General features: G+C 40.7%; 1 protein-coding gene across 4 annotated transcripts in view; it reads left to right on the top strand.

Moving 5' to 3' along the window:
* Positions 1 to 27,798, top strand: part of grm8a (glutamate receptor, metabotropic 8a) — a 315,961-nt gene that overhangs the window by 9,697 nt on the left and 278,466 nt on the right. For all 4 annotated transcript variants that reach the window (XM_085436399.1, XM_085436402.1, XM_085436400.1 and 1 more), the window contains exon 2: positions 1,313 to 2,164. In XM_085436399.1, the coding sequence (XP_085292525.1) occupies positions 1,622 to 2,164 (543 nt within the window). In that variant the 5' untranslated portion in view covers positions 1,313 to 1,621. The remainder of the gene's footprint in view (positions 1 to 1,312; positions 2,165 to 27,798) is intronic.

Here is a 27,798-nt window from a genome sequence, read left to right as displayed (position 1 = left end):
CGCCAAGTTGTCTCAATCATGTTTACCTCCTTAGATGAACAGGATTTCTTCCATTTTATTGGATGATTAGATGTTTGCATTAATGAGCAGCTGAACAGGTGTACCTAATGAAGCGACTGATGCGTGTATATCAACCAAACACCCTCGGTTGGTCTTAAATGCTAGTGAATTGTATATCTGATGCTTTTAACAATAGATTTCTTAGAAAAATGGATGGAAAAAATGTTTTTTCACTAAATCTGTTAAGTTGTAGATTAATTAACCCACTTAGGGTTTGATTACTTAGGGGCATTAACAAATTTGCATAAATTACCTCTTCATGCAGCGTTAGTGCAAAATAAAATCTATGATTCTAGATCAGGGTCGAATTAGAGATTAAATCCCCTGAGGCATGAGCTAATGGAAGCACATTAGCACCGCTATCATGTAGAAATCAACACGTTTGTCAAAACCAAGTTTTAAAGTCATGTTCTTCAACATGACTGCTAAATACAGCATTGCTCACCATAGATAGAGCTACAACTCTCCCTACAGGAGTGAGTTTGAAGTAGTCATCTGGTATCATCTTGCAGGATCTTCTCCAGAAAGGGACTCAACATTAATGCTACCTGTTGTGATTTGAAGCTCTGTGCACATGTGTGTGTGTGTGTGACAGAGAGTTTTGCGCTGGATGTAATGTGTTCATTTAACTGCAGCAGAAACAGCAGGTGTTTGAATGATGCAGCACACTTGCTCCACAGCAGCGCTCTCTGTCTTTTTCACCGCTGACTCTGCTTCTCCCTCTCTGTCTTACATGCTTTCCCTTTCTGTCTCTCCTCCCTTATCTTCATCTTTTTCACCGTCTGTGTCTCCTCTGTGTCTCCCCTGCTGCTTCCCTCGGCTCTCTTCCTCTCCCTCCACAAGCAGGTATCCACGTGCCTTCGTGCGAATAGCCCGAGGAGCTCGCCAAAAGGTTTCTGTGCTGTCATTTTAGCAGCTGTTCCACTCATCGATATGCCAAGACAAGAGACTGTGTGTATGTGTGAGTGTGTAGAGGTGATTACGAACTGACAGACTTTGGGATTTCAATTATAGAACTGAAGTGCAAATTCTGACAGTTCCGCTGGAAAGAATATGCCCCTATGAGTGTGCTGGCGAATGAGCATCTGCGCGTTTGTTGTGCTTGTTTTTTTGATATATTTCAGTGCATTTTTTTCTTGCCCTTGAGTGGTTTTACACATGTTTGTCAGGTGGACCTTACATCCTTGCAGCAAGCTTGATGTTCACATCACATTGGGCACTCAGACATCCTGTTTCTGTCTCTCTCCAACAGGCTCTACTGAAGATGTGACTTGTGGATTACACGCTTTACTCTCTAAATAGATTTCTTCAAATTCACTGACACATTTTTGCACTACCGCTGTTTTTTTTTTTTTTTGTTTAGTTTGTTTGTTTAGCTTTTTTGTTTCTGTGCTGTCTTTTGGATTATGATTTCCTCATGGGGCTCGGTTAGCTCCATCTCTGGGGTCCTTTACCCCTCCTTCATCGACCAGTAGAAAGGCCCAACATTTATATTCATTCCAGAACTCTCAGTTTTGGAATCCTTCCTCTGAGATCTGCTTTGTTAACTTCTTCATTGATCATGGAACCACGGTGGAGACCAGTTTCCTACCCCTTGTCTCCCTCCTTCATCTTCCTCCTCGTGGCTACTTCTTACACTTGGCTCATTCCCGTCGCCTCCCCTCAGCGAATCCCCACAGACCCTCAGGCGGCACCAGAGTATGCCCACTCCATCCGACTAGATGGCGATATTATACTCGGCGGATTATTTCCAGTGCACGCCAGAGGGGACCGTGGCACGCCATGTGGCGAGCTAAAAAAGGAAAAGGGCATCCACCGCTTGGAGGCCATGATGTTCGCCATCGACCTGATCAACAAGGACCCCGAACTGTTACCCAACATCACACTGGGGGCCCGGATCTTGGATACCTGCTCCAGGGACACGTATGCTCTGGAGCAGTCCCTGACGTTTGTACAGGCCTTGATAGAGAGGGATGGATCCGATGTCCGCTGTGCCAACGGAGACCCTCCAATCTTCACCAAGCCGGATAAAATCGTAGGAGTGATCGGAGCTGCAGCCAGCTCGGTGTCGATCATGGTGGCCAACATCCTGCGCCTGTTTAAGGTAAGAATTGACACACCACTGAGCCGCTTTATTTTTGTTGTTGTTTCTTTTTCCTTCTCCCTTCCTATCCTCTCTTTTTTTGCATTCTGTGTTCATATTTGGCTCGAGAATACGAGTTACACGGGGGGGGGGGGGGTCATGGCTACAGCTCTCTTCAATGCTGCAAGTTCAACAAGGCAGAAGAGAGAGAGAGAATTTTTGGAGTGTTTGGTTTTGCCTTTCAAAGCCTAAAGTGTGATTTTATCTCATGTTCAGATGTGTGTGTCTATGTGTGTGTTCATGTGTGTTTGTGTGAGCGAGAGAGATGTGTCAAGATGTGTCAAGTGATGCTTGTAAGAAAAGGGTTTTTGTGTGTGTGTGTGTGTGCATATGCTTCTGCTGTGCAGCTTAGATCATTCCTGGCTTGTGGTTTAAGCCAGATAAAAATGGCTGCCAAATACAGGTATAAATTACTGCTGAAATCTGTCAACAGACCCTTCATTCACTTACAGTTTGTGTTTATGTGTGTTTGTATGCGTGTGAGCACATGTGCTGTATGTTTCCCCGCTAGGACATCTCTTTGTGTCTCTGTGTTCTTCATCACACGCGTGGGCCTAATTGAGCATCCTCATGAGTGCTCATGTGTATGCTGTGCAACGGTGTCCCTGCTCATGTTTGTGTCCTTGCAGCAGCTCTCTTGTCTCTGGTTGAGAACAGTTGTACCTCTCTCTCTCACAGAGTATATTTCTATGAGTGCGTTTGTGTGTGTGGTTCTGTTGTCATCATTAGCTGCACAGGCCTGATGGATAACCATATGATTATGAAATATGAGTCCAGGGATGACGCCCATGGCATTTCACATCCACATCTATCCCACGCTCTTTCACAAGGTGTGTGCGTGTATATGGTGTGGCCATACATTTTTCACCTGCCCACTTTCAGAAATCCATACGCTACAGGCGTGTGAAAACGTACAGGGCTGTGAGAGCGCACATGTGTTATTGAATGCACTTGTTAACAACCAGCTCGCGCTTCAAATGGGAGATTTGCATATTAAACAACAACGGAAACAACTAAACATGATTTATGCCAGGATCTGTCACAGCAACAGCGCTCGAACAGAGCCTTTCTGCCTCTGTGCCGTCTCATTCTCATTTGCCTAATACGATTTAGTGCCGCGCATGTGTCTTTTTGCGTGTGTTTTTATGGGCGTTGCATGTCGGTATGTTTTCTGTGCTCGCCGGCGAATGTGGAAACCAGTGTGTTTGGTAAAGCGTGCCAGTGTGATTATTTGCAAACACGTGGGAGTCTTTTAGGCATTTATCTGTACGTGTCCGATGGTATCAACCACATGCTTGTGGCGGTGGTATTGTGTGACACACGACTGTATCTTTCTCTGCGTGGTTTAACATGAATAATGTACCATGGCTCGCAGTATGAAAATAGTATGGAGGACACACACATGCTCACAAGCAAACATGTCTTTTTAAAATGGGCTAATCTGACAGCGCCAGTCACAGCTAGTCGCCCACTCAACACAGGGGGCTCAGAAAGCAGATACAGAAGTGAGGGAGAGTGTGTGTGTGTATGTGTGTGCACGCGCACGTCTTCTAATCTCACAGCAGACAAAAGAGATTCAAACAACAGATTGTGTGAAAAAAAATCAAAATCCTCAAGAAAACAGATTTTATTTAATTTTTTAACCAAGCTTAGCTGCAGAGGGAGCCACTCACTGACAGTCACAGCTGAGAGAAATCTAGACAAACAGCATGACGTTATTGGAGCTTTTTGTGCTGCTCGTCTGTTTTTAAAAGATCTTCGCACTATCTTCATGTCAGTTCTGCACTGTGGGATGAGAGCTAAGAGGCAAAGGGACTGACATGAGAAATAATAAGATAAAACTTTGTTCATCCACATGGTGGGAAACCAGCCATGGACCAGGCAGCGGAATATTGGGACGCAAATTTTACAATCAACTCAAAACTATTAAACGGAACTACACTATATTGCCAAAAATGTTCACTCACCCATACATATCATTGATTTCAGGTGTTCCAGTGACCTCCACAGCAACAGATGTAAAAAAAGCAAGCAGAGAGAAATGCAGCCTGCTTCTACAAAATTGCATCCAAGCCTTAGATCACCAGTGCAATGCAAGGCATCAGCTGCAGTGGTGTAAAACACAATGAAGCTGGACTCTAAAACAGTAGAGATGTGTCCTCTGGAGTGCATCTTTGTCTGGCAAGTCGATGGCTGAGTCTGGGTTTGACGGTTGCCAGGATAATGGTACTTGTCTGACTGTATTGTTCCAAGTGTGAAGTTAAGTAGAAGTGGGATTATGGTTTGGTTTTTCAGGAGTTAGGCTCCAGTGAAAGCAACTCTTAATGCTTCAGCAGGCCAATACATTTTGGACAATTTTATGCTCCCAATTTTGTGGGAACATTTTGAGGAAGACCACTTTCTGGTCCAACATGACTATGCAACAGCGCACAAAGCAAGGTCCATAGTAATATAGCATAGATCAATGAGTTTGGTATAGAAGCCTGCACTCTGTGCAGGCCAGACTCTGTGACTGGCCTGCACAGAGTCCTGACCAAACCCAATAGAACAGCTCTGGGATGAATTAGAGCGGACACTGTGAGCCAACATCAGTGTCTGACTTCACAAATGTGCTTCTGGAAGAATGGTCAAATTTCCCAACACACTCCTAAACCTTGTGGAACACATCTCCAGGTGAGTTGAAGCTGTTATAGATGGAAAGGGTGGGCCAACATCACAGTCAATCCAACTGAGAATGGGCTGTCACTAAAGTGTTTAGGCAGATGAGTGAATACTTTTGGCAATTTAGTGTATGTGGAACAACTGTCATGGTTCATTTGTTGATTTTGTTTTGACTTAATACATGAAAGGAAAATCAAACTTTAGTACTGTATAACATACTTACTGAGCACAGTGTTCTGGAGCTATAGTCACACATATTATCTAGATCAGCAGTTTGCACCCTATAGGATTTCGAACCTGCAAACTGGGTCATGGAATGTGTCTAAGAGATGATTAATAGGATTGGAAGGCAAGAAAAAGCACATCTTCTCCACAAACCCTGCTTTCTGTTATATCATGCAAATTGCTTGCCTGTATACTGTAGTTTTACCCCTGAAGGGCTCTAAAATATATGAGAAAGAGAATCAGTCAACTCATAATCTACTTTACTCGGAGATTAGAGCGAATAAGAGAGCTCCAGAAATGTGGGCAATAATTCCACATTGCCAGGGAAATTGGATATGTGGAAAAGAAAGGCATAGCTACAATTGAACCATGAAGTTCATCTGTAAAGTGCACGTGATGGATGTTTCCAAATGATTTGATGGAAATGCAAAACACCAGCAATAATTTTACCCAAGCTTGTGTTTCTGTCACATCAGTTTGTCTAGGCATTAGTCACGGGTTCATTTAAAAGCAGCATGATTCTCTGACTTCCTCGCTTCCATTTGTCCCCTTAGAAAACTAGATTTATCCTTCAAATAGTCATGGTTTAAAATGAATCTGTGGGACAGCAGATGTAATGCTGCCTAATGAGCTCTTTGTAAAACTTTGGAGCGTTTTCAGCTTGCGTTGTTTGTTGGATTGATGGTTGAATTGAATTAATGAGGTACTATTGATTTATACGATGAAGACTAGATAGGTGCTGCGCTGGGTTTTTTCACAAATTGTAATTTTAACCTGGAGCCTGAAACATCCTGTGTATTACAGGGCTGCCCACTCGTTTCCTGATTGCTGTTTCTGCTAATCAATAACCTTGAGGAGTCCACATTTTTTTGTCTTTTCTCTCATATTTTGTCTTAATTTTTCTCTACAGTTATTCACTCACCAGCAACTATCTGCTTCATCCAGGTTTATTGATCGTGTTTGTGCACGGATGGGTAATTACAAAACATTATGGATCCATGAACCTCCGAGACCTTTAGATAGTTGTCAGACCTCCTTGAAGCTAACCTTTGCTTGGGTACAATCGCCATATAAAGCTATCACTGTAAAACGCTGACAGCCCACATTGGCATCAAATTTGTCTCGATAATGTGGCTTGATATTGTCGCAAGTAGTATTTAAGAGACTTTTACATCAGTGCCCCCCACCTCAGTGTGTGGCTTTGTCTGCTGTGTCGCCAGGAAATCATACATTGAAGTGAAAAGCACATTTCGCTCAAGCCGAAAATGAAAGTCAATTCATAAATTGATAAGTGGTGGCTTTTCCCTAGTGAGAGCTAATAGAATGACTTTGCCTTAGGGAATTTAGGAAACACTTCCAGTATGCACACATCTCTCTCTCTGTCTCTTTCTTTCACACACACACACTGAAATCTCTACCCTTCATTCAATCAGCATCAGTTCCACTTGACTCTGCTTGAAGCTTGCAAATACACACAGACACACTCTTATTTCCTCTGAGAAGACAACTTATTGTCTGTGTCTCTAGTGGATTTAATGAAGTTGTGTGTTTCATTTCCAAGGTCAGAGCAGGAAGCCTTTTCCCACGCTCTGCGACATTGCTGCACATACATCCAGTTACTCTTGCACCGGTGGGTGAGTGTATGTGTGAGGAAGACTCATTGCCGAGAAGCCTTCTTATTGCTTCCATAACTCAGCTGCAGCTTCCCTTTCTTGTACGTCTGGAGAATTAACTGCTGCACTGTGCGATATTCATTTGCCCGCATATTACCGCCACCTTGATTGCTTTCCTGGGTTTGTTGTTTGAGCTGTATTTTTCCACTGTGACAAGTACATCCTGGATCCCAGTAGTAAGCTGTGACAGTTGCACAATGAGTTAACTGCATATATGAAAACCTCCTTATCCGTGGGCACTGCCTGTCTCCAAACAGAATGCACAAACAGAAACGCAATAACAGCCCAGTCTCACATTGATATGTGTAGCAGCTACGCTAGTAGCATAAAACCAAATGGAAACATGTGAGGAAGTGTGGTAAACAAAAGAATTCCTCGATAGTGACTTGAGGCTAAAAAGCAGCCAATCCCTGTGCTAATGGCCTCACCAGAAAACAAAACAAAAAATGCTTCTATAGCTACTTTCTCCATTCTTAAAAATGCCCAAAATATATTCTCATTGTTCAGTTTTAGCTTGCATGTTTAAATTATTAGCCTTATTAGGCTAAGGAATTAAGTCACTTAACACGAGCTCTCCACCATGTATGTGGTTTTTGTGCCCTTTGGAGCATTTTAAGGAATTTATCTGAGAAATGATATATTGTAAATGGCTGGTTATGTAGTTAACTGTACTAACAGAAGTCACATGCTAGCACTGTTAGCAGGGATCTCTCTGCTATCTGCTATTCACTCCTATAGCTTGCAGAAGCATCTTGCTAAGTGTAGCATAATACACTGATACAGTACATGGACACGCCTTGCTTGAGTTGAGCTGATATTTTAGCTTTCCAGTCTCTCATCCAACTATGGTCCAATCCAATATGCCGATGAATATAATACCAAACTCAAGACTTAAAAATATCAACAGATTAATCTCAGTTTGATCTGCTCAAAGACTTGTTTTCCAGAACTCTGTAGGCTTTTTTAGATGTAGTCTGGCAAGGTCAAATCTGAGTGTCTTGTTCTTGAAGTGTAACCAGTTGTAAACGTCCCATTTCCATTTATGAAGATATCTCTTGATTGTAGACTTTGAGAATGATATGGCTGTAGAAAGCCCTTGAATTGAAGATGAAAGATGGCAATTTAGTTTTCACGTGGTTATGTTAAAAACACAAGTACTTGCCAATAACAAAAAAAAAAAGAAGACTGTGGCTCCACTTAAACTCTTTCACAATATTAACAGCATTTGAGAAATCTCCATTTTCCGTTTTGGTGTGAACAAAATCACATTCTTTCTGTTAAAGAAGCGCTGGAATGGAAATTACTGAGAACATATGTTTGTTCAAGCTGTTGAAATGCAATGACGACTGAGAGTTTTGCTCACTTAAAACAATCTCCTTTTCAGACACATCATTGCCTTCTGAATTTACAAATCAATTTGGCATCAGGCTCCACAACGATGACAACGGCTGCATTAAAATGCTATTAACAGGAAATGCTGTAATTTTATTCGGATGCTTATTCAGACACAAGTCTGAAGGGATTTGCTATTAGTCTCAAGGTCAGGTCGGTTTGTTACACGGTCTTGTTCTAATCCTGCACACTCTTTGATGAAATAATGACAGGAAAGACACCAGTGAGCGGAACGCGTGTGAAGGAGACTTTGCAAGGAAGCGAGAGAAGAAAGGGGAATTAAGACAAGAAAAGAGTGAAGATTGGACAAGGAAAATAGACAGAAGGATAAAGGTACAAATAAAAGATAAAAAAAGGCAAAAAGCCAGAAAGATGGTGAGCAGGGGAGAGTGTGGCATTCTCTAGAGTGTAATGATATGGTGTTGATTTCTTTCATGGAAGCATTATGCATTAAGAGGGTGATGATAATGAAGCCACAGAACACTCCGAACAGCAAGCAGGAAGGCTCATTAGGACATGAGTGGGTCTCTGTTTCGTGTTGACTTGTGCACATTGCTTCACTCCGAATTATCTGCAACAGGGAAATATCACGACTGCTGCAGCTGGGCAGGACGCGATCATCCAACCTTTACTAACGAAGGCAGACTTAATGAGCAAATGGTTAATGAAGGGAGACTTAATTGTCCTTCTGAAATTATTTATTACTTTCATTTGTAGAGTGTTGCCTGGAGATTCATTAACAAGAGCCATATGTTATGTGTGAACATGGACGAAAGTGGATTTATTTGCAGCTGAACAGTGCCAGTCTTGTGATGTGGGTTTGAAAATAGCAAGCAGGAAACCCCCAAATATGAACGTGCTTAGTAAAGTATGAAGCCGAATATTAATGGAGCATGGAGCTAACTCAGCCTAGCGACAAAGTCAAGTTCAGCCATCCCAGCAGATACCAGTCCACTTTAGCTGATGGCCATTTCCATATCCAATGTGCTCTCTCATACAGGGTGTGTTATTTTTAGCTGCTTTGGCCAGCTTTAGTTACTTTGCACACCACCTCCAATCCTCCCAATCAATGTCATATTGTCATTTGAAAAATACCGTTTTCACAGGTTTCTATGCAGTCCTGTAAACACCTACATACACCTGATAATTCGAAAACTTGTAGAACCACCTTTAGCAACAATGACTTGAAGTAATGGTTTTCTGTTTGACTTTATCAGGCTCTCACATGTTTTACAATACAATGTTTTTTATCTGTTCATTAAGGTTTATGGGCATTGATCTATGCACAGGTCCTAAAATCAGGTTGAGCTTTGCACTATGACTGGACCATTACATCACCTTGATTCTGCTATAATTGGGATCATTGTCCTGTTGCATGTTCCAGTTTGGGCCAACCTGTAGCTGTCAGACAGATGGCCTCGCATTTGACTCTAGAACTATTTGGTATACACAGGAGTTCATGTTGCAATCAATGACTGCAAGTTACTCAGGTCCTGTGGCTGCAAAACAAGCCCAAATCATTACCCCTCGAACCATCGTGCTTGATGGATGGTATTAGGTGCACTTGCATCGTACATTATGATCAGGGAACCCCCTTTGGCCTTTTCTGTTCAAAGGACATTATTGGAGAAGTGGTTTGTTCAGATGCAACTTTGTAAACCTAAGCCACATTCTTTTATGAACTTTGACATGTGACATCCATCCATCCATCCATCCATCCATCCATCCATCCATCCATCCATCCATCTTTTTCAATTATTTTGAAGGGTTTTTTCAGTGTTTTCAATTCTCTACTCTCTTCTTATTACTGTAGTTCTTAAAATCCTTTAATTTTCTCAAAAATCGACAGTGCGCCTTGTAGTCCAGTGCGCAGTATGTATGAATTCTGATTGTGCTTACTGACCGCAAAAAGAATTTTATGTGGTACACGGTGCGCAAAAATCTGTCAAAGTACGACTTTGGTAAGCTACGAAGTCTAAATTCCTTCATCTTTAATAAATGATCAGTGTTGCTGCTTTACCAGGTGTAACAATTAAGTTTAACATCCAGGCATTCATGAAAACAGAATGTATTAAATTTAATGCAGTTAGAAGTTAGTAGGAAGTTAGCTCACTAGTTTCCACCTAAACATGATATAGCATGTTCTGACTGAGAGACTTCTGAAAAAATTAAACGTACAGCTCTGCTATCACTTCCAACATAAATGAAGACAGAAAACTAAACAGCAGTGACGTTTGTAGGGTTACTGAAGTTGGACTAGCTGGTATACAATGGTGTGTTACGTGATCACTAGCAACACAGCTATGTTAGCATAACATAAACAGTGAACCTGGAGGATGAACGCTAACTTTTTTTCCACTCAATAAAAGTTTCCCGATGGTTAGGGACAAATGCAATCGCATGGCAGGATGCTGTAAACGGACCAAACTTCAGTCAGGAGAACAACTGAGATAATTAATCCACAATACAAGGTTAGTCATTAATATACTGCAACAACATGGGAATAGAGCAGCTGCGAGACAATTCAACATTAATGAATCAATGATACGGGAAGAGGAGGAAGAAGCAAGAAGAATGAGTTGAGTAAAGTTTGACTTATCTGACTGTTTTGTTTCGCTTAATCCGCCTTATAATCCGGTGCGCCTTATGGTCCGAAAAATACAGTAATATAATTATTTTCTAATTTATCTGTAATAACAATTATATTTATAAAGACTGTAAACTATTACTGTCTGGTGTCATTTTCCAGTAAGTACAAACTGTTTAAATGGATTTGAGCCTTTAAAAAAACCGATGCATGATGGATATGCCATAATCTTGTAAAAAAAACCAAAAAAAACAATCAAACAGCTAAACAAAAAAACCATTTAAAACCGTTATAATGCTCACAATCTTTTTAGGAGAGGTCCGCGTTTCATCTCGCCACTCATTCATCCAGACAAAACCCAGCGTAACAATGCAGGTCTATTTACTTGTAAAGTTTTTTTTGTTTATGAGGCGAAATGTGGAATGTAATTTAAAGTTTAATCAAGATCTCTGAAAGGAACTCAGAGGTCATTATAAATGTGTAATGAAACCGCTGATTGTGCTTGTGTTAATGTGTGGATTTATTTGTGTCCACTTGACCATGAATGTGCGTGCCTGCTCGAGAGAAAGGGTTTTCCTTTAAGGCCTTAATCGAATGTATTTGTGTGTGTATGTGTGTGTGTTTGAGAGAGGTGGGGCGAGTAAAAGAGATTGAGTCTGTCAGTATTATCTGTATGTTTGTGCATGGAGAGCACCAGTGTATGGAGCGCATTATAGTGGAATGAGATTCTATCTCCCCTGCTCCTTTCATCAGGTTTGCGGCTGAATAAAAGCTCAGATAAGGGATAAGTGAAGCCATTACAGACAGTCAAAGGTTTCACACATCACAGCTGGACAATACAGACTTGGCACATTTGTTATGTTATATTTCACAGGGCTTTACTTACTGCGGACATTTTGACTTTTCTAAAGGTGAGTATAACTAATAGCATTATTAATGGGTGAATTTTGCACCTCACCTGAAGGGATGGAAACATTATTAATGTCTTTGAATTTTGGGAATTATTTCCTCCACTTTGATCTGTTCCCACCATTAAGGAGCAGTCAGGCAATTTCGCTGCAGTGCCCAGGGATCAACTCAATTTCCTCTTTTGCATCTTGCAGCAAAACCGTTGCTCTGCATGTTTTTGGGAGAGTTAAAGGAAACCAATGTGTTGCGGTGGGATCTGGGGTTCTGTGGGCTGCCAGTGATAACTACTGAGTCTACACCCATTGTGTCCTGAGCCAGGAAGCTATGCCAGTGAGCCAGCGTGTACAATACCAGGACCCTGGCACACTTTCACGGAACACAGACATTAGTGCAATTAGTCACACCTCTGTTTCAGAAAACAAAATGTCCACTGCGAGAAGAAGATAGAGACTACATCTGAAACAGCTGAACAAGTGCAGACAATTACTGAGGAAAATAAAGTACTTTGCTTGCTAATTTTTGTTGGTTATTTATCTGCGTTCTATTATTGAATCCACACTTGCATGCCATTTATCAGCGTGTAACCAGTGTGCCAGCTGTATGAAAGGACCCTGTGTTTCACAACACTTGTCATTCCAACATGAATTTCTGTTGTTACTTTGGTTCCCTGATGAAATGTTTTCAGCATGCTTGATTTCACCACTTGCTCTGGAAGACAGCGTTATCTGCAGTGGAATGATGCCGCAGTAATGGATTCTCTCATTTGAAATAAATGAACTCAACAAGGAGAGAGAATGAGATTGAGGGAGGACACAAACACACACAGAGTGAAAAGTGGTTTCTAGAAGTCGAGCGATTTTATTCCAAAATGAGATATTCACTGTTTCATGATGTAAATGTGATATAAGTAAGTAAAACTTACTGGAGTTTCAAGGTTTGTTTCAGTGCACGGTAAGTGAAGTGTGGAGGTAGGAGTGGGTGGTAAGGCAAGCAAGGACTGTATCACCGGTAGCAGTCGCTGCTAATGAATGTTATTTTTAATGATAAGATTTAATTATGACAGCTGGTAAATGTATGCCAGGTGGTCAAAAGCATATTGCTTTTACTTCTCTCCAATATATCAGAGGCCTGACAGGTGAAGACCAGCATCATAATTCCATCCATCTGTTGCAGGGGGCTGGAGCCTGCCCCAGTTGTCACAGGGCGAGAGGCAGGGTACACCCCAGACCTACAGGAGCTCCTCAGCCAAGGTTGCCAGGGCTATGAAACTAAACGCATCATGTAAATGAAAAGTTAGCGGCATCATTTAAATATCATTAAAAACAGAGAGGGTAGCATTTGGTAATTCTTATTCTCCACTGTTTTTGATGATGCCAGCTAATTTTTTAGAAGGATTTTTTCAAATAGCTTGCAGAGGTCTGTTGACAGCCAAAATGACCATAATCTTTTCATCAACAGCCATGGGGCACGTGCTGGGTATTTAATAAGAATGTCTAAAAACATAAAGATGCCATTTAAAAGAAGGACATAGCCTGAGAGTCTTAAAAGTGAAGTCAGTAAAAACTATCCAGATGAGTTTGTGGCTTCAGTAGCTTTACATCTTCTTGAATTAAGTCATGCTTATTTTATGATTAATGGCTTGTTAATTCAATTCAATTCAATTCAATTTTATTTATATAGCGCCAAATCACAACAAAAGTCGCCTCAAGGCGCTTCATAGATACAGAGAAAAACCCAACAATCATATGACCCCCTATGAGCAAGCACTTTGGCGACAGTGGGAAGGAAAAACTCCCTTTTAACAGGAAGAAACCTCCAGCAGAACCAGGCTCAGGGAGGGGCGGCCATCTGCTGCGACCGGTTGGGGTGAGAGAAGGAAGACAGGATAAAAGACATGCTGTGGAAGAGAGACAGAGGTTAATAACAGATATGATTCAATGCAGAGAGGTCTGTTAATACATAGTGAGTGAGAAAGGTGACTGGAAAGGAAAAACTCAATGCATCATGGGAATCCCCCGGCAGCCTACGTCTATTGCAGCATAACTAAGGGAGGATTCAGGGTCACCTGGTCCAGCCCTAACTATATGCTTTAGCAAAAAGGAAAGTTTTAAGCCTAATCTTAAAAGTAGAGATAGTGTCTGTCTCCCGAATCCAAACTGGAAGCTGGTTCCACAGAAGAGGGGCCTGAAAACTGAAGGCTCTCCCTCCCATTCTACTTTTAAATACTCTAGGAACAAGTGTTAAAGTGTTAAGGACAGGAATACATTGTGATTGACAAGCCAGTAGTCTATGAGCAGTGTTGGGAAGGTTACTTTTAAAATGTATTTCACTACAGATTACAGAATACATGCTCCAAAATGTTGTTTGTAATGTATTCCGTTAAGTTACTCAATGTAACGTATTCTGAATGCTTTGGATTACTTAATACATTGTCATGCTTTTTACAACTACATGACTGTACTATTGCTGTGTGCTTTATTACTATTAATGAAGAATACTTGCTACCGAGCTAACATTGTTAGTTTATAGACTGCTTTCAGAACTGCACTTGATTATTTGCAGCGAGCAGGTTGTCAGTGCTATCCATCCAGTATAACAGTCTGCAGTCTATGAACTAACCTCAGCTAACGCAAGCTAACAATGTTAGCTTGGTAGCGAGTAGCTTTCAGTAATAGTACGATAGGGAATAAAAAGATAGGGAAGTGGCCCATAACCCAGGTAGCAACCGCAACTGAAATAAGGTAGTTGCAGTAGGCTAATGCTAGTTTTTTAAAAAAGAACTTACTTTCAGATGTTTCTTTTGGTTGGAGGGGGAGTGTTTTGATGCTGAGAGCAGCTTGGTTGCGGGCAAACAGTGTTTGCATTGAATGGTCAGATTTTGCCCATATGAAGTGGTGTCGGAATTTCCAATTAAGAAATGCATTCCTGCCCGTGCACTGCCGGCTCTGTTGTGCTGGTTTCGGGTCCATTGTGTAACTGACACCACCAACGTTAACAGGACGCTTACATTAGAGCCTCTTATTTTGTGTTTTGTTTGAGTTTCCAGCAATGCATGGAATTACCAAAATTAGATTGGGATTAGAGAGGGGATACCCTAACATATCAAACAGGAAAAGACCACAGTGTAATCCATTTTTTTCAACAAAGTAACTGTATTCTAATTATCACCTTTTGAAACAGTAACTGAACTGAACTTGGAATACAGTTACTCATATTTTGTATTTTGAATATGTAACACTGGTACATGTATTCCGTTACTCCCCAACACAGTCTATGAGCAGGCTGTGTCCCTTGGTTCCTCAGTTAGGTTCATCCCTTCACTTGTTTCTGGAGTTGTTCTCTACATTATAAAATTTGATAAGCTGGCACAAATTGTTGACAAGAGTGTTGGGCCATAAAAAAAAGTGTTGGCTGTAGCTCATGAGAGCAGGTTGAAGAGCAGGTCATCTATTAATTAGAAGGTTCAATTCCTGGCTACATGTATCCTTGGGCAAGGTACTGAACCCCAAGTTACTCCCAGAGTATTAATGTAGGTGTGAATGTACGATAGAAAACTCTTGGATGTAGAAATACTTGTGTGAATGGGAGGATAAAGGGTTTTGAATGCTCAAGTAGAAAGTGTTCTATAAGAACACCTAAAAGACTCAGTATCTGCAGATTTCCTAACTTTGGCATTTTGATGCCAAAGATTTGACATGCTCTCTGGCATTAACATCAGCACAAAGACTGCACGGGGAGCTTCATGACATGGGTTTCCATGGCTGAGGAGCTCCCGTAAGTGTGCATATATAAGAAACTTCACCTTAAGAAGGGTAAGTTAACTAAGTTGTTCACTTAAGAAGTGTAACACGGGATAAGTCATGTGAACCCAACAATATGCCGAAATAGAAGAGCTTTAAGTTGAATACATTACTTAAAAACTATATACGTATATGTCAAATATATTTGAATAATAGTAGCTCAGATTGTTTTAAAAAAGCTTGAACTTGTATTTACATTATGTTTTGTATTATTTACTAATCTCTGTCACTCTCTGTTGCAAGCTCCATACACAATACAGTTCAGAAACACTGGTTGTATTAATGTAAAACACCGACACTGGACAACAACAACTGCTGAGAGTTATTTGTTGCTGCAGGATTCTCTGTAATTTTTGGCCTAAACCTAAACCTTTACACTTGTCTTAAGCATTCAAACACTGAAAAGCACATGAGATAGTAATCAAACCCTAAACACGACAAAACTGAAGTGTTGAGCTACAGAAGTACTAAATTAAGGACTGGAAGGCAAACAATAACAGTTTAATGAATCAATGCACTTGTCCTTGCAGGAGTTGTACTACATAACTGAGACAAATATACTTCTTGGGTAAAAGTATAAATAACTTGATATCAGAACGTTTCAAAAACCAGTAAGAATTGAGGTAAAGTCACAGATTTAAATTGACTTAAGGACATTGTTTGCATTTACAGTGTAGAAGCATTTTCAAAATGATTTATATCATCTCTTTATTCAGAGCGCTTTGGCTATTCAACATTTGGTGCCTTTGTGAGTAATGCAATTATTAAAGCAGAAAGAAATAGGATCTGTTTAGCTTATTTGCACAAATCAATATTTATTAATTGCCAGTCATATCATCATTGCTACATTTAACAATGTTGTCACACATGACGGATTTTCCTCATATCACACAGGCCTAATTGCCACTTAATCTAACGGAGAGTTAGACTGGTGTGATCTATCTCTTTGGTAGCTGGCTTCTTTCCTTGCTGTGCGGTTAGTTACGGATATTGTGGAGGTTATTTTATGTAGTCTGCTTTGTTTGTTTTGGATCCTGACTTTGCTGTGGTGCAGCAATATTACAGGAAACTGAAGCCAAAAGTAATTTAGAATGTTGTCACTTTTGTGGCTTCTGTTGTTTTACTCACCTGATGATAGTGTGTGATTTGTGAACCAGCCTGCACAGAAGCCCTGGTAGTTAGTATGAGAAGATATGGTGTGAAAATTAGGCATTAGAATTCAGTGTTGGGGAGTAACAGAATACAATCAGCTTATCTGAGCAGAGTTGGACAGAGTGTAAGCAAGTAATCCACAACTTGTGACAATACATCTTTAAACTGCATTGCCATATTATCTTAGTAAGGACTCATAAATAACTACTCAAAACAAGTGTTAGGGAAATCTGTCCAGAAGTAAAAGATATTGGCTGATATATCGACTTTTTAAGTTACCAAATATCGGTATTGGTATCAGTCATGAGCATATATCAGTTGTGGTCTAATTAGAATGCAGGAGACTGTCATACAGATGCATAAATACATTTATGTGTGAAGATAACTTTTAAATCTGAATGTTCATGGTGTCTGTGTGCATTTCACACTGAACTGTGCTTATATAGCTGAGGCAATTAGTTGATTAGTCAGTCAACAGGAAAATAATCAAAGGCAGTTTTGATAATCACTGAAGCATTTTAGCTGTTTAATCAACCAAATTTACACATTAAATATGAGAACCTCCTGCCTTTCTGTATTATTATTGTAAATTGGCTCCTCTCTTTTGGGTTAAAAAACAAAACAAAGCTGTTTCATTTTTTAAACTAAGTTCTCAAAGGACTGGTCTTAAGTTCTGCTCTTCCCAAAATAAACTAAAACACAAACTTGTGATCATGCTTCTATCAGCAAGGAGAGTGTGCTGTATTGGCTTAGTGCAAATGCTGTGTACAACATCTGAAAAAGCTATTTGGGTCATCTTTCAGTTTGCAGTTTGGTCAGAATATCCTAGACACACACACACACACACACACACACACACACACACACACACACACACACACACACACACACACACACACACACACACACACACACACACACACCCAAGAAACTACATAGGTGTGAAATTTGTTGGCAACCTGAAAATGAACAGAGATGCGGTTTTTAATAGGAGGACACATTATGTTAAGAATAATATCACCAGTTCAAGTGTATCAACTCACTGTTGTGTCTGCTAGACAGCTCTTAAAAAAATACTGTTGTTGCTATAGCATTGTTTCTGACTGGAATAATAAACAGAGTGTGGAAAAGGTGCTTCTTCTTCTGTTTCTGCTGTCAAAAATGATCTGAGCGGTTGCTTTCTGGTCACAGTAATCAATTTGTGTGGTTTCTAAAGAATTATATCAGTCTGCATCGCTGCCACAGGTGGCAGAATGAACACCGGGACAGTAAGTTCAACAGTGTGCTATGGAGCAACATAGGTAGAGACATTGGCACGCTGCTTCTTCCCTGTAAAGCCAGTTTTGTTACCTCAAAATTGAAATCCGCTGAGATCTCAGCGTAAAGCAATAATAAAAGAAGTAAAAAAAAAAATTGAATGAGACATGACTCATATATTATTTCTCAAGCTTGTTACTAGGGCGTCGACAGGAAGTCGACATGAAAAAACGCTGCATTCGAATACATTTTTAATATTTACGGGGAAAAAAACAGAGAGGGGCAAAAAAAAGTGCTTCATTAAGTCTGCCTTATCTTTCAAGACGCATTTCAAGTGTCAGTGCTGTTGAAGACTTTGTGCACTTAAAACAAGAGAACGCCACATAGTTCAGGGATTAGAAAACATTCCAGCATAGAGTTCTTTTTTTTAATAAATGTGACTGAAAGTAGGACAGATAAGTAGAGAAAATGAGACTGAGGAAAACTCAAAGGGGGGAGAATGGGATGCTTTAAGGGCCCCATTTTAATAACATGCTGCTGGTGTAGAGCTAAAAATCAATGGGTAGTATGTGTGTGTTTGATAAGGAGCACTGAACATCATCCAGTAAGATTCACGATGTTTGGTGATAAAAGCTGCGGATATGAAACAAGTTGTATAGAGAAAATGATGCGCTTCTTTCCTTTCATTTTCCCCCATCTTTTCGCCTCTTTGTTATTCAGATTCACCTCTTAATATCGTTTCACTCTTTTTTTTGTGTGTGTCATTATGTTGTTTCCTCTTATCCCCGTTCCTCCATTTATTTTCACTCTGTACTTCTCTTCCATCTCTTGAAAGAGGATGACGGGGGCAGTAAAAAGCAGGGCAGTAAAGGTGGTAGATAAGGAGAGGGAAGGCAGTAAAAGTGTAATCGTCAAAGGGAAAGAGTTCAGTAAAGAGAAGCGGAAGACTCGAGGGAAAATGCAGGTTGCAAAGACTTTTTTTTTTTTTTTTACATCTTGCAGTGATGTTGCATTAGATCGCAGAGAACAGGTGAGAGGACCGAGAGGAAAAAAGAGGTTAAGTGTTTGGTGTTCCCACATCCCAGCTCTCTTGCTCTTGGTGTGTCTCAATCTATCTTCCTCTGCATCTGTGATCTTGCCATCTCCTGCAGCCTTCCTGACCATGTTAATAGCAGCAGCGTATTATTTATGAACGAAAAGGCAAGAAGACATGGAAACAACATTAGCAGAAAGACAGGATCTTCCTGCAAGAAGCGACATCTTTGAAGGGGCATTGACAGGATGTGTGCTTGTGAGTGTTTAAAATAGATGTCCTCCTTTGAGGAGATGACGCATGCTCGATATGACACTTTCTTTGTCTGTATCACACACCATCTATGTGCCCATTAAAAAAACATGTGATGTACTGATTGACAGTTAATAAAATGAGGAATGGGAGATTTAAAAAAAAATGGTTTGTTTACGTTGCTGCATGTGGGACTGGAGTTTCTGTGTGAAATTGTTTCTCTGAAGGTTTGGAATATTAGCACATGTGTATGTTTTGTGTGTGTGAGAGTGACAGATAAGCAGTGAAGAGTGCATTACTTGCCAGTTTCTGCCAATTACCCCACTAAGCTTGAGGTCAAGCGAGTAAGACAAAAAAAGTTCCTTTCTTTTCCCCCCCACATTTAATCCACATCCGTTGCCTGTGATTGCCTCCTCTCCTCTCCTCTCCTCTCCTCTCCTCTCCTCTCCTCTCCTCTCCTCTCCTCTCCTCTCCTCTCCTCTCCTCTCCTCTCCTCTCCTCAGAAAAACAGGCTTACCACAGCCTTAAATAGTAAAGTTTCTCTTTGTCTAGTCAGATACAGGCAGGTGAGAATCCCATAGAGTGTATGTAAAGTCATCCTTTTATTTTTTGGCCTCAATGTTTTTGTTTTATTTTACATTCGTCATTTAACTTGAACACGAGGGTTGGCTGAGTGGCCAGAGTGCAATGGTCCAGAGCTGCAGTTTTTGGCACTTCCACAGTGATTGCCACTTGGGGGAGAAGTTTGCTTTTGGATATTGTCAGCAGTATTAAAAGGAGGATTTGAGCTATTTGAAGTGTGGAGAGCCTGACCTTTGACACAGTGGACTCAACTTTTGTACAAAGTCACGACATCCATCAAAGTTTAGACAGTTGTTGCTGTTTGAGAAACCTATGAGGTTACTTTTGTGGATAAATTTAAGAACTGAGTGAAGTTATTGTATTGTACTAATAAGGAAGGTGTGGCATATACTAGAAAACTTCCCTATTCAGGTGGATGTAACAGATGTGATTGCACCAGAACATGTATTGTTTGTTTGTATGTGCAGTTTTACTCTGAAGCAGATGCGAGAGAAGGCAATGTTTCACAGAATGGAAGCGTAGTGTGACGGCTCTCTGACTTCTCTGCTCTCTGTCGGTGTCACAGCTGCAGGTCTGTGTCTGTTTGATGGGCAGAGCTGAGCAACAGTACGCGCATACACAGACACACACCCCCCTTCAGAAGAGTAGCTGCAGTCGCCATAGCACGCAGGATAAAATAGGGGATTTGTTTGTGCCACAGTCAAACAGAACCAGGCAACATGGCGCTTTTCCTGCAGAGCTGTGTGGAGATGTGGGTGTGTTTTTTTTTATTTGTATTGTATAACAGACACTTTTGGATGAAACTGTTGTAAGGAATAACTTTGGATAATTATCCTCTGGGGAGCTCGCCAATGACTACATACCTTTAATGACTTTTTTTTTCTGTTTTAAAAAGGAAGCAAAACACTTTTCTATTAGATCCACTTTGGTTGTGGTGGTCTTTACTTTCTTTTAATTGTGTTCCAGCTTCTTCATTTTCTTCCTACATTGCTTCATTTTGTGGTAAACGCTAAAGGTAGAAAGCTGAGAGCTGTAATCATGTGTTTTTTCTTTTTAAAGGAAACTTTATACTCTATACAGCTAATGTTTGCATCCTTTTTTTTTAATAAGACGGTCGAGTATACTACGCTATTTAGGTTATGGTGGCATTTAAATCATTCAGCGGGCATTTATGTTATGCAAATGCCCTTTTTGTGCTTTTGTGCGCATCCTTAACAAGCAGCTAACAACCCAAAGAAGTGGGGCTTTAATGTTGCTGTGCAGACAGACAAAATTGAGTGATTTCCTCCAAAAGTTCCTTAAATAACGAGAAAGTTCCTCCAGTACAAAAGTGCATACTGTAATCACCATAAACACCCATCCATCCATTATAGGAGAGCTGGAGCATATTCTAGCCGTCATACATTGAAAGCATACACCACGTACAGGTCGCCAGGCCATGCTGTGAGACAATCAGAAAAAAAAGTTTTATAATTAAAGTTAATCAGGCATGAGGTGCCAGGTTTACATTCTTGTAACCGTGAGCGTGACAACATCACAAAAGGTTTTTCAACTGCGTGGAAGCACTTCACCCTGAGCAAACAGCATTTTGGGGGTTAAAGGAATTTCCCTCGGAACTTGATTTCTTTTAAATCCCTCCAAAGGTTCCTTGTCCCTTGGGAAAGTTCCTCCACTGGAAGCGCTTCATTTTCCTCCAGCTCCTCCTCTCTCTCTCTCCTTACTGGTCTCGCTGCCCCAGCCGATGGTGCTCCTCCTCCGAAGAAAGGCAGCACTAAACGGGCTTGGCGCTGCGTCCCCATGTATTTTTAATGGCCATGCCCGTCATGCTGGAATCTCAGCTTGAATTATGCATAGAGGATGAGTGAGGGAGAGGAGCGAGGAAGGACATAGGGTGGTGAGAGAGAGTGGGAGAGACTATAAATCGGAACGAAAGATGAGGATAAAAAGACGACAGGGGATGAGAGATCATTGAGGACAAAAAACATGCTGGGAGAGTGGGCACAGAGAAAGAAAGACAGAGATGTGTATTTTGGAATAATCACAGCTCTGACAGAGTAGAGGAGAGTGCGACCTCTCACCTCCCTCCATCAAGCCCTCATTTTATCTCTCTCCACCCCTGGATCTAACTTCACCTCCAAACCCTGCATCCCTTCATCTCCTCTATCTTTCTCTCCAGGGTTCCCTTTCTTCTCTGTCTCACTATTTCATCACCACTTTCTCTGTCTTTCAGTAGCTCTCTCTTTTACATCCCTTGCTCACTCTTTTTTACCCTTTTTTATCTGGCTGGCTCTCCCCCTCTTCCCCTTACCCCCCACCTTCACAAATTATTGCCTTTTTTGTGTATGTGGCTGTTGTAATGGTGTCCTGGTGGGAAGTGGAAGTGAACAAAAGGGGAATAATTACTGAAACACAAAGACAGAGGGTGTAAAAAGAGCAGCAGCATGCATACATAGAGAAAGTGAAGGACAGGTGTGGCTCAGACTTTAAACCACTGATTAGCACCATGCACTCATTTCGGCTTCCAAAAGCAAACACTCGGTCTTCTCGGTTATGGTTATTCTAAGGTTTGACGACATGCTCTTCAAAAAAAGAGTCGAGCAGCTCCATGGATTCAACTTGCAGTCTTCTTGTTCTTATATCTAAAGTATCTGTATGTAGAAGTCTGTGAATCTGTGCACATAATTCAAATCAATTCAGATTAACTGTAAAAAGCACCAAATCACAGTCGCCTGAAGGTGCCTTATATTGTAAGGTAAACATCCTACAATAATACAGAGAAAACCCCAGAAATCAAACGACAACCCTATGAGCAAGCACTTGGCGACATGGGGAAAGAAAAACTCCTTTTTAACAGGAAGAAGTCTCCAGTTTTAACAAAGGTCAAGCCATTAACCCGCCTCCTGTCTCATCAGGAAGAGGGAAGGTCAGACACTGTGCTGGTCAGTTACACAGTGATCCTCCAAGGTATGGAGGCCTATCTCCCCCCACCACTCCCCCTGCCAGTAGCAGACGCCCTCAGACATCGGTGCATTGGTGGTTCTTGGTGTCCGGGGATGGGTGTTCAGGTACGCAGCGGCTCACTCCTGGTGGCTGCTTGTCGGGGCCTGGAGCCTGGGGCTCGCTCGGACCCCTACGGAGGGTGGGGTGCTCTCAGCCCCTGGGCCTGGGGCTCGGTCACTCTGGCACAGCTGGCTGCTGGCGGAGCTTATGGGCACGTCACTGCAACCCCCCCTGGCTTCTGCTCCGCGGCTGCTGAGTGACCCTTCATTTGGGGCTCTCCTCAGCTCTTTCCGGGAGAGTGGCACGGTTGCCCCTCAGTTGGTCTTCCTTGGTCTCTTGTGTTCTGGGGGCCTCTGGATGTCTGGAGCCTGGATCTCCTCCATACCTGCTTCATGCCCTGGAGGATGGGGCTGTGGCTCCCCACACCCTCTAGCAGATGAAGGAACCTTTTAAATACAAGCGTCATGCTCACAGGTGTACACACGGGTGCTCACACACAAACTACACCCTTTTTAGCTCCTACCTCAAAGCACACTGTGCGCTGTCAATCTTACGTGCTGCACAATAATATTCAATATTTAGTATTTACTGTTATATTAACATAGATTATTGCGATGATGTTGTTTATTATATTGCTCTCTTTTCTTGCTTGTTTTCTCTTTTTACTTTCTCAACAGGTGATCCAGGTGATTGATATATTTATTTTTTGTCTCTTTGTTTTTTGCCCTTTATCACCGTTCCTCTTCCTCGCTGTTTTTCTTTCCCTACCTTTCTTTCTTTCTCCCTTTTCTTTCCCCCAGTCATGTCTGTCCCGTGTGTAGCAAGTGAAAATAAAACGAAATAAACAATAAAAAAAAAAAGGTAAATCAAATGGACCAATACGGCAAGGCCGGGATGGTCCATTTGGTAAAGTAAATCCATTGGGCATCTTTCTTGGCCTTTAGACAATAATTCTGGTGGCAAAAGAACCAAAACGGACAGGCGTTGATAATTAAAAAAAAAAAAAAAAAGTTACACAGTGGTAGCTGATAGGTGCTGATAGGTATCCTTGAAATAAAAATCAGTTATCTTGTACTCAGTCTGAGTTTAGAGGACAACCAAAATACATATTTTTAAACATTACTGCATTTAATGAGGCAGGTTTTGTATAAATCACAGAAAAAAAAGTTTTAGCTGCTTGTTGGATGTGTGGTGTTTGTCCTAAAGACACATTTCTATGCCCTGGCTTTTAACACACTATGACCCAAGCATTTTGGTCTTATTTGAATTAGTTTAGTTATTGTTTTAATTCTTTTACTGTCCTATTATTGTTTTTTTTTTACTGTTATTATTGTATTACATTGTTGCTTTTTAATACCATTTTTATATTGTTAAGCACTTTGTGGAGCATCGGCTGTTTGAAATGTGCTATATAAATAAATTTGACCTTGACCATGACCTTGTATTTTACGCTCTGTGTATTCCCACAAATACACTCCTGGTGAATCTATTTTATGACAGTTTTTTTTAAACCGTACTGCGCCGCTCCTGCTCTGATCCTGTTTCAGTTGTTGCATGACGTGGTCATTGTAACCAAAAAAAGTGCCTTTCTTTGTGTACAGCTGCACAGTGCTGCATGTAAAGAGCATTTCCTGTCCGTCAAGGATGGCTCTGAAAGATTTTTGAAAATGCCTCATTAACAAATATCTTGACCCAATTTTAAATTTAGTGAGAAAAATATCCAAGATTACCTTCATTTAGGAAAACGTGGGACTTGTGTCAGAACTTGATGAGCCTGTAACTGGAACAGGGCCACGTAATAACACATACATTGATGGTAAAAAAAGGAAAGTACATCCTCTGCCAGTTATAAGGTTTTACATATCACGACATAATACAAAGAATCTGTCAAAATGAGGTAAACACAGCCTCTAATGAACAACAAAATGCTGAATATAACGTTGAATTATTGTTTATTTAAGAATAAATGAAGACAAAGTATTGAAAGAGCTTGAAAGACTGTGTACACCTTTATTGCTTTTATAAGAATTAAGGGGAAGTAGCAGTTAGATGCCGCTAATCAAATGCATTTGATTAAGTGATCATGAGCACATGTGAGCAACTCTATAAAAGCTAAAGTTTTGGCAGACCGATGGTCTGGGGCATCCAGGTGTCAAGGAGGAAAAACATCAGTAATGATTTTAAAGAAGCAACTGCTGTTGCCCATCAATCTGCGAATTGTTATTAGGCCAACTTTGCAGAGAAACTGCAAAGAGCTACAGCTCTAAATGTTAAATGTTCATGCTAAAAGTTCATGGCACTACAATTAAAAAGAGATCAAACAAGCACGGATTCTTTGGGATGCTTCCCAGGAGAAAATCTCTTCTTGTGAAAAACTGAAAAAAGATCATCGTCTGTTGACATCCACATGACACCCTATTTATGACAACCATAAAATCAGGAGACAGCTTGCCTATATAATGGAAAGTGGAAATGTTTATGCTGCACAAAGACCGAAAGCAATTGTAGACAGAAGGACAGGTCTAATGAGGTAGATCAGGGGAATCCTCCAATTCCTGTGATCTATGGTGGTGAAACCCTTTTGTTTAAGTTATGACAATAGCAATGTCTTGGCACCAAAACAGTCCAAGTAGCCATAGCAGTGGTATCAGGAAATCAAGCTCTCCCTTGATAATCATGGTAGTGTACATCGTTACCACTAGTCACACTCGTACTTGAAGTAATTATTCATTGAAGTCAGCAAAGTTTCCTTTTGGTCATCACCCCTCTCTGCCTGCCAGATGTGACTCACAGTGAATCACACACAACCTGACAAGCCGTTGACTTCTCCAGTCCTGATGCGGCTTTGAAAGCTGACAATGAATTTCAGAGGTTACACGTTGAGAAAAACCTTGGGGCTTTGGTATTTTGGAGTATTTTTGATATTTCGGCGCAACACCAGCGATAATTAGGATGACATTTAGAAAAGCTTTGATGTATTTCCTCTCATCTGTCAGGGAGCCCCGAGAGAGAATCACAAAAAAGTGTTTCTTCTCCATACGGATGGGCTTTGCCTAGGCTATTCAAAATGCCTGTCAGTGGCTTCAGTAAGGCCTGTTTGGGGCTGATTGCTGAATGTTGAGCTACTGATAAATTAATGATTAACCAGGTCAAGAATAAATATTAAAGACATGATGATTTTCTTCTGTTTAATCTTAACTGACTAAAGTCAGGAAAACATTCTGTTGCTTTGATGGTTTTTATTGTTTGAATTGTATGAACTAAAGACCCAACTGTTCTAACAGACACCAAGCGCAGGCAGCTATCCCTAGTGACAGTTGCTCACGTGGAGAATATTGCAACAGTCATTGCAAACGAAATTTAATTATAGTGCCAGGAAAATATTAAGCAGCCTCATGCGACCTTATGCAATTTATTACAAATGACTCTATTTGCTAATTTTGGGCTGCATTCAGAGGAGAGAAATAAACATGGAGCATCAGTGAGTTCATGCATACAGGAACAGGAAAACACACATTGCAAACAGGAAGCGAGAGGTTGATGGTGATGATGGAGAAAAGATTTCTAAATACAAAATAGCAGAGACAGAAAAGGGAAAAAGGTAACAACAGGGTGTCAGTTAAAAAGCAGAGTAAAGATAATATCTTTGCTCTAGCATCCCCTCCCCCGAAAAATCCCAACGCCCCCACGTGATAAGACATGAATGGTAATCAGATTTAAAAGAGGTACATGCCTTCACCGATATGTATACATGTGAAGGGTCTGGCTGCCATTGTAATACAGTCTATTAATACACTACACTTGTAAATAAATAATTCAATACCATTTGCATGTGAAAGCCATTACTCATTTCCAAATTAAGCTGAGTGAAGATGAAACTGATTTATGATTTAATAACTTCACGACTAAAACAGCCATTTGTTTTAGCTAAATGATAACTTGCTGACATGCTAGAAGAAGATGGTGAACATTAGCCGATTACTATTGTCAGCAGAGCCTAACTTATATAACTTATCCGGTATTCTGATCAGCTGATATTTCCCTAACATTTGATATGTACCTGTATGCTCTGCCCAAACATGTGTTGCCCACAGGAGAGTTGGAGAGCGCATTCTGGTGGATAAACCGTACAACATAAAGTTTCATAACATGATTGAAGGGTGTTTCTTTGTTACTTTAATTCACTTTATTTTCTTTATAAATGTTAATAATGCTAATAGTTAGTTAAATAGCTAAAGCTAAATAGCTAGTGTTGGCCTGATGCTAAATCGCTCAGGTTGTTAGTGTGAGCATTTGCTGATGTGATCTCATCTACACAAGAAGCAATTTGCTGTTCATCCGTTGCTTTGTGGGAGGTGGTTGGCGTTTGTGGACACCGTATTCTCCCTATTTTTTTACCATTCGAAAAGTTTAACTTTGAGCCCCCACTTTGTGATCATTTTGCCTATTGTTAGGTTGTTCAATGATTTTCTGTGGTCTTTGGCTGCTGTGCTTGCTTCCTGTGTGGATGTTCCAATGTTAATCGTTCCTATATATCATAGTATAGTTGGCTTTTTTTTTTTTTTACAGTGTGTCTGTCTGTTTGTGTGTGTGTGTGTCTGCGTGTGTGTGTGTTGGCATCACAGCTGCTGTAAAAAGTTTTATGTACTCTGGCTTTTTTTCTCTGACATTATATGGCACCATGTCCTTACAAACTGCATGATACCTGTGACATTTGATCACTCTGAAACCACTGAAGGACTGACACCCTCCTGTTGCACAGTGTGGAATAGGAGAGTTTCCTGGTGTGGCTGTTCGTTTCAAACATCCCTTGTGCTTTAGCCTATCCTTTAGTCATTCTTGACCTTCAAACAGCATCATTCACAGAGTCTCCCTGCTAAACACGTACTTTCTTGACCTTTTAAACCTGTCCATGTCTTTAAAGCTATTTGTTTTCCAATAAATAATCTTCTTTTTAAATTTAAATACTGGCTCCAGTTTTTTTCAAACATATTGTAGATGCCACATTTTATCTGTACCATAAGGAAAAAATATATTAATTTAAGTAAACCATATTGACAATATACTTCATA

Source organism: Copadichromis virginalis, linkage group LG17 (genome assembly GCF_057382275.1).
Source record: "Copadichromis virginalis isolate Kocher_CV1m ecotype Utaka linkage group LG17, C_Virginalis_male_GT1.1, whole genome shotgun sequence".
In the NCBI taxonomy this organism is placed as follows: Eukaryota; Metazoa; Chordata; class Actinopteri; order Cichliformes; family Cichlidae; genus Copadichromis; species Copadichromis virginalis.
This window is presented reverse-complemented; position numbering and strand designations above follow the sequence as displayed.